The sequence below is a fragment of the Emydura macquarii genome, unplaced genomic scaffold (assembly GCF_026122565.2).
Source record: "Emydura macquarii macquarii isolate MOO-44397 ecotype Brisbane River unplaced genomic scaffold, CSIRO-AGI_Emac_v2 contig_1253, whole genome shotgun sequence".
Taxonomy (NCBI): domain Eukaryota; kingdom Metazoa; phylum Chordata; order Testudines; family Chelidae; genus Emydura; species Emydura macquarii.
Genome location: NW_027131390.1, coordinates 27,180,361 through 27,192,600, shown reverse-complemented (window position 1 = coordinate 27,192,600; position 12,240 = coordinate 27,180,361). Strand labels below are relative to the sequence as shown.

Genomic DNA, 12,240 nt, shown 5'->3' with positions numbered 1-12,240 from the left:
CTAACAAATCCAGTCTAGAGTGACTCCTTCACCACACTCGGTAAATTATTGAAATAACCAAAACAATATCTAATGTTATCTTTTTATCTCCTTCTGATGACTGTTCTGATCTGCATGCTTTTCAAAGTCCAGTATCTATTAAAACTAATCTGCCTAATCCCTATTACTCTAACACCAGGGAAAGAATCATGGGGCAATGGAACTAAAGAGACCAAGAATTTTAAAATAATATTTTTAATTGACTTGTCGTCTTTTTATATTTTGACTTCCCCTCCCCCACTTTCCATTCTGATCTTGTCCCTTTTCCTGGTTTTAAACATTCTTCGTCTTTCCTCTTCGGTCCTTTTATTCTGAATTTGTAAATCACTTTCATTATCTCTTCATTAATCTCTCCATTTTGTTCACCTATTTGCTCTTTCTTTTGACCGCTCCCTATTTTCTCTACTCTTCTTATGGGTGAGTTTTCCCAAAGTCTGATTATTTTAAAAGATTTAAAGAAACATTCCACACACCAGTTTTAAAACTAGGTGAAATTACATTAACTGTGTACAGTGCATCCGTGCATACTGTGCATACCACCATATAATTTTGCAGAAGCCTAAAGGTGTTAGGCACGCAGAACCCATTCAAATTCAATGGGATTTGGGCACCTATGCAACGCTGAACATTTCAGCCAAAGAGCCTAGTTTTGATCTTTTTTTGAGCTGTTTCAAAACATCCTCTGATAAACATTAAATCTCTACCTAGTACCCTCATATTTTGTTGTTCTCCTTTTATCACAGAAGTTTATTATTGGCAGAAGTGGTAATTTACTCCCCTTCCCATGTTGTTGTGTACAGTAGTTAACTAGGTGTTGCTTTTATTTTACAAATCCAATTCAAGTTCAGTGCAGATGTGAGTCACAGCTGTCATGGGAAAGTGGGGAAGTGAGGAAATACTGACTTCCTAACCCATCAAATGGCAAAAGTTCAAACAAATGGACTTTTTCCAAGATAATAAGTGAAAAGAGTCACTGATGGGAAGTACACATGTTCATTAAAAAGTAGTTTCTTTTTATAGTTCTTGTATGGAAAACAAATTGGAATTTTTTTTCTTTTGATGAGGAAAAAACCATTAGTTTATCTTTAAACTTCCATTTCTTGGTAGCAAATGATTTATACAGTTCATTAATGCTTCATGTTGTTTACCAAAACACAGATACTCACTCCAGCCATTACAATTTAATGTTGTTTGAAGAAACTGACTTCAGGAAAGAGCCTCAGTTTCTTTCCTTCATCTAGTGACAGGTGCCATCATGTATATTTCACATTTAAGATTGCATAGTTGCAATTATTTCAGACTCTTCAGGAAACACAAATCAATTATGCTAAACATTTTGTTTGCTCTTCCTAACACTAGCTGTCATGCATATTTAATGTTTAGGAGTGAACTATAACTTTTAAAGGAGCTCAGTATATTTAATACTTTTTAAATCTAAAAGTGGAATGGGCAACTGTCTTGAAATGCTATTAGCATTCATTACATATAGCAAAATGTAATAAAGTAGCAAATCACTAGACTTGAAACTCATTATAACATCCTATCTTGCTTCTTATTTTCTGAATAGCAGGAGCTCTGTGACGTAACCCTATGGCATTTTGGAATAATTGCATTTCCAGGCTCATGCACTGTAGGTATGAGGGTCCTGAAGAATGTTAATTAGCATGTTTCCTAATGTATGAACTATTCCATTTTTAAAGTGACATACATAAAAGTATTGTAATCCATATGAACTTTTACTTCAGGCCTTTTTTTTTTTTTTTAGTAGTTTGAAAAGGCTTAGTCACAGAATACTACTGAATGACAATTCTTAGTAAATAATTACAGAATAGGATGCGAACTGTGAAAAGAAACTGCTAAGTGACATTTTGTTGATTTTGTTCGTGTATATATCGTTATGTCTGAATGTGACTTCACATCTGAGCGTGTGCTCAACACAACATTATCCTTTGGGTCTTTCTCCAGCTGGTTGGAAGACAAGGGTTTGTTTCACCTTGAAGGGAAATATGCACCTTCTGCAACTGGCAGCAGAGGGAGAGGAAGGGGGAAAGCTTACCTGTACAGAGCAAGAAGGAGCAGGAAATGCCTAGATCAGGTCAGGGAAAGTGGAAGATGAGGGTGCTATTTATATTTCATGTAGTTCCAGAGAAAACTCTACGTCACTTGGATCAGGGTTGGCAGCAGCACCGCCTCCCCTTCCCCCCCGCTTTTTAACCCTCAGAATCTAAAAGAAGTATAGGGTTCCTTCATGATCTACTGTGACTAGTTGCCAGTCTTCCTTGGGAGCTGTGAAATAATTTTTCCCTCACTGCCAGATTGGCCAAGACAGGATAGGGTTTCTTACCTTCCCCACAGCAGGTTTGGGACCCAGTAGAGTGGGGCAGGGGGATAAGATTATAATGTTGCAACTTAAGTAAGTAAAACTTGTTGCATTTGTCCAGTGCAGGTTCTTGTTATGAAAAGGATACTGTTATTGGATAAAATGGATTGGACAAGAATGCAAAGGAAACCATTCCTTATGGGAGCTGAGGAAGGGAAATTCAGGGCACCTACATCTGTTACACCAGGGAGCCAACCTCCTTCCTCTTCTATCCCTTAACCCTTTTACAAGGGGAAGGCAGTGGGGTCCCAACAACAGGATGGCTAGAACTTTGCTGGGGATTATGTAGAAATGATTAAGCAAATGATGATGACCTTCACTGTACAACTTACTGATGGGTATTCCCAGATATTTTAAGTGAATGAAGTTTTGCCCTAATTAAACGACATCCATTCTCTCCTGTTTTTCTTCTGCCAAGGCCAGACAATTAGTCTAAATACCCAGAACACAGCTGTAACAATTAGCCTTCAACTACAAGCTCTAAGAATTTTCTGTGCATTACTAAAAAAATGTTACATTGTTGCAAGAGAGGAAAAACAAATGAATCTAGCTAAAAGTTCTCTTATATTAAAGATGAATTAGCTTTGTTTAGAAGGCATGCAATTTTTAGAACCAAAGATGCAATAAACAATATTTTTAAATAGTCCAGTAATTATGGAGGGTTTGTTTTTCTTTTCTATTTTTCTCCCTCTAACCTTTGAGGATTTGGTTGAAACTGGAGCCTGAAGTTCCAAAATAATATAAAAAAGATTTTCACAGTATTTCCAAACTGGCCATATGCAAGAAATAGTGTAATTTTCTTCTCATGGTTTTTGCAGAAAAATTCTGCTATAAACCTCTAAATTTCTGGGTGCTCCTCTGAATTGAACCTGAAGTCTAAACTTTGAGAGATTAATCTATCACTTACAGCTGTGGGTCTTTCTGCTGGAAGGCAGAGCACAGAGTGGGTGGATCTTTTGTTCTTTCATCCCTAAATGCTGTGTTTCTATTAGAAACTTTAGAATAATCCTATACCTTTTCTGATGTCAGTTATCATCTGGGTGTTCCTAAAATAACTTCCAAACTTGCCTTTAGTAGCATCCATGCCTCCCACAGCATAAAGTGCACCCACTGTAGACTTCCTAGGTTTAGTCCGAGGACTCTGCATCATGGACCTTCTTTCCGGTAGGAGATGATACTTCATGGCTTCCATAAGAAGTTTCTGACACTCAAGGTCATGGGTGAACATTGGGCTATTTTCAAGATCTGCTAGTAACTGAGAAATGAAACAGATTGATCTATACTCATTTAAATTGTAAAAGATGGGATACAACTTAATATCTAAAGCAAAATCACAGATCCAACTATCTTGAGCCCATCTTTCATTTGAAGTTGACCATCATCAAATAAATTATTTTATGCAAAATAATGTAAATATATGAAAATAAAATCTTTAAAAAGTTTTTATTTACACTTTTATGAACAGCCAAAATCTTGCTCCCATTGAAGTCAATGGCAAAACTCTCTTTGGTTGACTAGAAGCTGGTCCAATGTAATATGGAAGGCAACTTTACTAACAGGAACTAATTAAAATTCTCTGTCTTTAAAATGAAATATGTGCAATATTGATACCCAGCCTGTGACTATAGAATCTTATGCTGTTTAGGAGCCTACATGCAGTATTTGGAGTCTCATTTGATCAGCACTTCATATTCTGACATTCAGACAGAGGGGTCCACTTCATGCCTTTGAAGAAACCAGGAAGGAAAGAGGAATGCCCCTTGATTCTAACTAGTGTGGTTGAAATGAAGAAAGTAAAAAATATTAGAGAATCAGAGAGAGCCATAAAATAATTATTAAGTGATATCTTGACAGTGCATTTCATATAATGCATTGCAACACATTGCATTATGTTTTGATGTTGGGATGTATTGACAATCTCATACCACAAACATCACAAAGCTGTAATAAGATGTCAGCTCACTACAGAACTGTACAACTGTCTCTGTGATTGCCTTTCATAAAGTGTCCATTTTAAGTAATGATGTATGGAATGAAATGGTTAGTGCTGGTCTCTACATTGTCTGGTACACCGCTAAAATTCAAGGACAATACATTTTTTTGGTCTTTTAAAAATTCGTATGTCTCTGAATTATTTTGCAATTTGTTATGTTAGTGTGTTTGTTTGTAGAACGTCCAAGTTTCTGTTACTAGATGAGAAAATACAACAAATCATTTACTATATTTCAGTTAAATATGTTTAGACTGGAAATTAAAACATTTTCAGCACAAATAAGTACATTGGCCTTACGATATCCTTTTAATATGTTTATTGGATTTTTGCAAATCAATAGTCATATTTTCTTGATCATGTACAAAAACATCAAATCTATAGTATAGAAATGTTCCTTTCCCAAAACTGTAAATACTGTGTCTGAGTGTGACAGAATACACTCCTGTATTCACACCCTACACACTATTGTAATAATCTTTGTACAAAGTATGCCTTGTTTGGTGTCGTTTAAAAACTCATCATTTGCTGGCCAGTATCATCCTGGCAAAATATATGTGGCAACAGTGTATTTCCCTGTATGATCTTATAACATATGTTCCAAACCCCACAGCCCTGCCCAAACAGAAATCAGCAAACAGATAAGTCCTAGACAAAGGAATGTGTGCTTGTCTTAATCTGCACTTAAGCAATAAACAGAGTCATCAAACAGGGAGGGAAACAAAGAAACCTCAACCAGATGAGAAAAAGCCATCAGGATACATGTCCTTCCACGTAGACTCTTTGTCTCCTAGTTCCTAGCTGGAAATGTTTTTCAAGAGGGGGACTGAAATTTATAAAAAGGAGGGACAAAGACCCCAAGGGATCCCTCTCTCCTCTCCTCCCACCCGCCGCCTATCACATTCCCTGCACTTGAAGAGAAAAAGGAATCAGGTGCTGGACTCTCTGGGAAGGGTCCTGACCTGAGAGGTTGGTTGGTAATCTGCTGGAGCATGTGGTAAGAAATTTGCTTGAATTTAATGTAGTTTAAGTTACATATTAATAAATATCTTCTCTTTATTTTCTTGTAATCATTTCTGACCTCTATGCCACCTTACTTGTATTCACTTAAAATCTATCTTTTTTTTTTAGTTAGTAGTGATACCTCTTTGTAGTTTTTACTTTTATCTAATCCAGTGTGCTTAAATTGAGGACTCTGAATAACTATTTAAAAATAATAACCTGGCATATTATTCCCTTAGAGGAATAATAGATTTAAAATATTTGAGATGTCCAGGACAGGGCTGAGGAGTACAGGACACACATGTTGGGGGAGAAAAGTGAGAATGGACTGTGGTTGGGGGTCACCGTGAAGAATAACCGAGGATGTTGAGAACCAGAGTGTAACCCAAGTGTGGCTGGCAGGCTGCAGTTACACACAGACACTCCAGATGTGACTTGCATGCTGGAAGGAAGTTGTTGAGTGGCCCACGTGGGAGCTACTTCAGCAAGGCACTGCACTCACGGGTGCAGGGCAGGGGTGACACAGCCCCTGTTGGTCTGGACTGTACTCTGGTACGTTACTGTTGGAAAAGGTTTTGAGCAGGTAGTGATTTAGAGATAATGTACATTCGTATACCTGTGGTGGGAGTAGTGGCAGTCTAATGTAAGAGAGGAGCATTCCTAGCTCTCGTTGCCTGTTTGGTAAATCATGTCTCACCCACATCATTAAAGCTTGGAATATGGCTTCTTCATCTGGTACGTTGATGTCATCACTGGACAGGAGTTTTGCAATTTCACTAGCAGGAAGTAAAAGAAATTCCTGATTCTTTATTACTTCGGTGAAGTGTTCCTAGAAAGGAAGAGATTTCAATGAACTCATGGTATTGACACACTGATAGTGCATTCTGTGCTCAAATACTGTATTTGCATAGACTGTATACCTGTTCCCAAATAGAATCTAGGCAAATGTTCTACAGATTACTGAATCTAACATGGCTTTTTAAGTACAGCCAAAACTAATTTCTTCAAGAAATTGGTTTCCATGCCTAAAAAGAAATGTATATAATTGGAAATGTAGAATGCAACACAGAACCAGATAGGAAAGGTCTAGAGGGCGGTACTGAGTTTGTGTGCTAACCTTACATTTGTGAATTCCAGACAGTGACTTATAACTTAGGTGAGATAGCAAAGTGAGTTTTGTAGTTTTAGCTTTCTTTAAAGATACTATCTGAACAGGATTATTCCTACATAGAATGTTAACTCTAGGGGCCAGGGACTGTTTCAGATCCCCCAATCCCATGAGCCCCCAATCCAAACGGGGCTTCTGGACACTGCGGTAATATATAAATAATAATACACCAGTACTAACAGAGTCGGTTGGAAATCTTTGTTCTGTGAGATGCTGGCAGTTTGATCTGAGCATGCATTCCATTCCAATTATTACTGCCTCAGCTCCCTCTAGAATCTTCTCAGTCAGTCCCTTTATGGTTAGCAAAAGAGCTCCCACACAGCGACTGTGCGCTGGATTTCTTTCCATGTCTACTCCAGCTTTTATGAGGAAACTATTTTTAGGCAGCTCCCTCATCTCTCTTAAGTCATTGGACTCTACCTCATCAGTGGCATGGAGGGCTGAATGCAGGAGAGGCCTGAAGCCTCATCATAGTTGTCTTGGCATTTTCATTCATAAGTAGAAGAAAAGAACTATGTTGTTTCTGCCTTAGCACACTAGCACCTGGCTGGCTCAGTGGTCCTCCTTTGACTCATTTACAGTGGGATTGTTAGATTGTTTTACTATTAATCATAGGATCTTTCATCCAAGATTAGAAGTAAAACAACTCTGTTAACCTCACAAAACTTCTGCAAGTTACACTCATTTTACAGAGATTAATGGCCTGAGTTTCAGCTGCAGGAGAATCATGGTACCTCTGAAAAAGTAAGTCTGTAAGCGATTTGCTCAAAAGTGTACAGTAAAGTTAGTGACAAAATCAGGACTACAATTCAGGATTCTTGACTCAGTCTTGTGCTCTTAATTAAGATGGCATGGTTTAAATCAAGTTATTGAAATCCCTTATTTTTGAAGAAATCAATATATGCTTTTCATTAACAAGCTTTTCTGTCTCAATTTAATTTGAGACTTTATCTGTAATCCACTAATCTGTATTCATTGTTAAGCACATGCAAAAGAAGGAGGAAATTACCAATACCTTTTGTTAGATAATGGAAATTCAGTTCTGGTTATACATTTCTGCCACTAAAATCTAAAATATTTGGGGACCGAGGCCTGTAGTTCTTACACAGGTAAAATTCACCATGGATTGCAGGATTTGACCAATTAATCTTGGTGTTCTAAAAACTTTCATTCAAACGAATATTTTTTATTTTCACAAAAAATACTACTTAAGGAAATCTAATTAGTCAGTATTAAGGAAAAGAAATTAAAGATATGCTTTATGTTGTACTAACATAGCCAAGGAAAAAGGTTCATTGCTATGTATGTTTGAATTCAGTGGATATACTTGAAATATTAATTTATATCTACAATTACATAAAATATCATACTGGGAAAATATAATGCAACCTGGAACAAGGAGATGAATACATTTTCCAAGTTGACAATATAATGCATATTGCTTGTGGGCAGTAATATGTTAGACTTTATTATAGTAATGTTAGAGACTTTATTACTATCAAACTTGCAAAGAGAGTTAATGTATTTACAATAGATACAAAAATAACAGCATTGGGGATTTAAAGGAGATGCTAACTTTGCTCCTTAATACACATCCTGTGCTAAGATTGTGACAACCAGGGAATAGGAACAGGAAGACAAGTCCACTTTTACTTACAAAAATAGTACAAGCTGTTTATCAGAACAGGCTTCATCAGCATGAGAAAGATACTAGGCAGGAAACTGTTAATACTTTGCATCAATAATTAAAGTAATTGAACAGAAGTTCTCAGGTTTGTTTTTTGTGGCTATTTACTGTTAGCATCTAATGCAAGGAAACTCTCTGCAATATGCCTTTATAAATTGCTCCCTTAATTTGGCTATTTTTACATGTTTTAACTGGAGATGGGCCAAAATCAGAATCTTTTATTTCGCTCCTCCCCTGAAGTTCAGGGTGTAGGCAGTGTTACCTGATGTCCCCCCAATTTTTTTTTTTTTTTTTTATTGTAAGATCAGGTTCAATCTACTTTAAAACAAATTTTCTTTTAAATTTATTCCTAAATTGTTTCCTGAAGGTGCAGGTTTCCTTTCTTTCCCCTAAGCACTTAGTGAGTGGGCAGTATGAGACCCAGTTCTGCAGCTGCAGGGTTCTTCTCTGCCCCATTTTGTCAGTGCCATGCTCCATTTTGTAAGCAAGAATGGGAGCCAGTTTTGGGGGCTGGGATTTGCTCCAGCTAGATAGCAGGGAGAAGGGAGAGTGGGAGTAACATCTGTGCAGAGTGGCACAGTGATGACTTTACCATGATCTTGATATATTATATGTTCTTTTGAAAGCCTAAACTCCTGGATTCATGTGAGCATTATGCCCAGAATCGTGTGTGTGTGTGTGTGTGTGTGTAAATTACATTTCTAGCCTTTGAGATTGCTGAGCAAAGCTCAACCACAGCATACTCTAAATGCTCAAAGACCAGAAGCAAATAAATGTGGGCTCTTATTTTTAATAAACTTATTTTTAAGCCAACCTCTTGACTTTGGCAGGGAGGGGGATGTATGGACTCATGATTTTTGAATGCTTGGGGTTGGCAATACTAACTATGGGAAAAGAGCAGGGAGGACAGCTCCTGTTACTGACTGGAAGTGTAGTGGGGTATGATGCATGCATGTGCATAGGACTGCAGTGCAAATAGCAATACTGTAGGTAGTATGTAGTCTGACTAAGCTACAGTTGCCTTTGTTTTACATACCCATCTAAAAACTTTAAAATACAAAAGGAATCAGAATTGCTGGTAAATAAAATGGGGCGGAGATGTGTTGTAATATGATGGGAAGGAAACAATCTCCTTATGGCACCCACACACCTTAATGGGTGGAAAACTAGATGAGGCCAATAGTGATTGAGGAAGCCCAGTAGAAACAGGAAGGAGAACACACACGGGGGGAATGCAGAGGTAGCCTTTCCCGTTGCTTTGCCTCCAGCCACTCATTGGCCAGCTGGGGCGGGGGGGATGATAGTCCCTCACTGATCCCCTTTCATTAATGTAAACCCTGGCCTAGGCCACGTGGAGCCTCCTTTTCCCCCATTTCAGCAAAGCCATCCTCTCCACCTTGAACTGGTAGCTTCCGAGCTGTGTTATTGCAGACGCTGAGTGGCTGACCTTTTTGGGGTCAAGAAGGAATTTTTTCCTTCCTATAGGACCAAATTGGCTTAGACCTGGTGGGGGTTTTTTTTGCCTTCCTCAGAGCATCCCGGAGGAGTTAAATAAGAATAGGATTTAGTAATTAGTGGTAGTACTTGGTAGGGTTGTTAGTTCATCACAACTTGTAGCCAGTTTCCAATGTGGCTAAAAGGAAAAAAGCAACAGTTCTCAGAAGTAAAAAGAAGCCTGACATTTTGCTGAAGGGCCTTGTGCTTGTGTGAGGGGGAGATTTTGTGGCCTTTGGGGGCTGAGATCTCCCCTTCAGTACCCTCTCTGCCGCTTGCAAGGAAAGGGGTGGGGTGGTAGGATTCAGAAGAGCGAGCTGAGTCCCAGGGTAAGGCTGAACAGTTATTGTAGAAGCTCTGTAACCCTGCACTGGAACCACTTAAAATGCCTGATGTGAGAGTATAGTTGGCAGGGAAGGTAATGCCCCTCCACTGTGTTAAGTTTAATAAAGTTGCAGCCTGTCATTGAATATCTATCCCAGCGTTTGTCTTCATTTGCCACCATCTCCAGATTAACTTACTTCAGCATGCAAAAGCATTCTATCTCTGGAATGGCTTTTGAAAATTGTGAAGCCTCTATGCTGCTCCTAAATTTGTTGATATCTTATAATTTGAGAATAAAACTGCAATTTGTTGCCTCAGAATGCTTCCTTTTACATTTATTTTGCTGTAATAATTGCTGCTTTTTTGTATTTTTTTTTGGTAAATCTCACCTGTCTATTCTCTTTCACCTTTCTTCCTGTTTGCTTACACCCAGAAAGCAGGGCTGGACTTTTCTTTGCACTACTGTAAATCAGTAAAGATGAACTGTTGTTCTTCCTTGACATCAGGTAGGCCAGAATCCTATTGACTTTTCAAAGGGTACTGTATTGTATCTTCTTTAAATATAAAAAGATGGTTGTTCATACTTTTCTATCTTTTTAAGGAATAACAAGTCAAAAATATAAACAGCAAAATCAAATGTTTCTTTCTAAAGTTTTTAATCCACTCCCAGTTTTGTCCCAGTAATTACACCTATTACACTTTCCTTTCGAGGATGAATTGTGGTGCATATTTCATGTTAGGCATTATGCAGGGTAGTCCTGTTAGGGGGATCTCCTTGGTGCCTTAGCAAGGCTCAATGTCTCTGGATCTCACGAGTGCAAATGGAAAGCCCAGCCCTGCATCATTCTGAGAGACTGCAGCTTCCATAAACCTCAGCACTCAGCTAGTTCTGTTGCACTAACCTCTGGCCGCCTTCCCATCACCCCATTGATTTTATAATCAATCCAATCTAAAATTCATGCCTACTCTGCATACTGTCATTTCAAAACTGTTGCATTATTAATCTTACCATAGTGTACATATGCGCCACCCTCAAGAGTTCCATGCAACCCTGCGCATCTCCAAAGGATCGAATCCCTAAGCAGTTTGAAGGATGGAGCTGCTTCATGAGAAAGTTGCAACACACTTCAATGACTTGAGACAGCTGAAGAAGACAAGCTGCAGCCAGCAAACTTTCTATAGTGTCTTCCTTTAACTCTAAAATACCTGTGTGGATTAGATCAAGAAAATTATGCATTAATTGGTTTGCCAGTCATTTCTCTTCTACCCATGGCTATACCTGCACTTCTAGCATTGGGTGTGATTCCCAGCTCCCATGCACATACTCATGCTATTTCTCATCTGAGCTAGCACACTAAAAATAGTGTTGCAGCATGGACTAGCCACCCCAAATACATACCCACGGGGTTCAGGAGGACTTGTGTTTGAGCCAGCTAACCTGTGCCGCCATTGCCTGTGTTACCATGGAAACACTAGTACTTTTAATGTGCTAGCTCAGATGAGAGCTAGCACAAGTAGGTGTGTGCAAGCTGGGAATCACAGCCAAAGCTTGTAGCATAGATGTACCCTACGTATCTAGTTGCATGTTTTCCCCCTAAGTATTTCCTCATTGGGAAAATCTGGGCAAGTCTTAAGGTTGAATCTCTGCCCCTCCATAGCAACTGTTCTAGCCTAGGGGCTGGTTCACATTTACTGTGCGATTCGGCGGCAGTCGATGAGAGTTACGCAAACTACGCAGAGTAGTTTGAGTAATTGACATCGACTGCTCAGCTTCCCTTTTGCGCGCTGTTCTCACTGCACTGAGCCTGTCCCGTCGACTCAGCGCTACTCTACTTGAGGGGGTGGACTTACTCAGTCGACTTACTGATCGATTGAGCAGGTCTCACTGACCGCTCAATCGATCCAGAAAGATCGATCTGGCAGTGGCGATTTTGCCGCTATCAGTCTGAACATAGCCTAGGTGACAACTGAGCCAGCAGTCATCCTACACCTATTCTGCATGTATTTATGAGCAACTGGATCTAATTGTTGGTCCCTCCCCCAATCTACTTCTGCTAGACCACTCCATGTCAATTCTGAGCTAAGATACAGAAGTATTTTTGCAGAATCATTCTGAGGTTAGGTCAGTTGCCAACCAGGATATAAAGTGTATCTCT

The 12,240-nt window shown here is 38.9% G+C and overlaps 1 protein-coding gene across 2 annotated transcripts in view; it reads right to left on the bottom strand.

Annotated features, from left to right (window-relative positions):
* The window catches only part of KLHL4 (kelch like family member 4), a 76,392-nt gene that overhangs the window by 12,517 nt on the left and 51,635 nt on the right, over nt 1-12,240 (bottom strand). For both annotated transcript variants that reach the window (XM_067549756.1, XM_067549755.1), the window contains 3 exons: nt 11,094-11,290; nt 6,028-6,240; nt 3,488-3,674 (listed from right to left, as the gene is read on the bottom strand). In XM_067549756.1, coding sequence (XP_067405857.1) covers nt 3,488-3,674; nt 6,028-6,240; nt 11,094-11,290 — 597 coding nt within the window. The remainder of the gene's footprint in view (nt 1-3,487; nt 3,675-6,027; nt 6,241-11,093; nt 11,291-12,240) is intronic.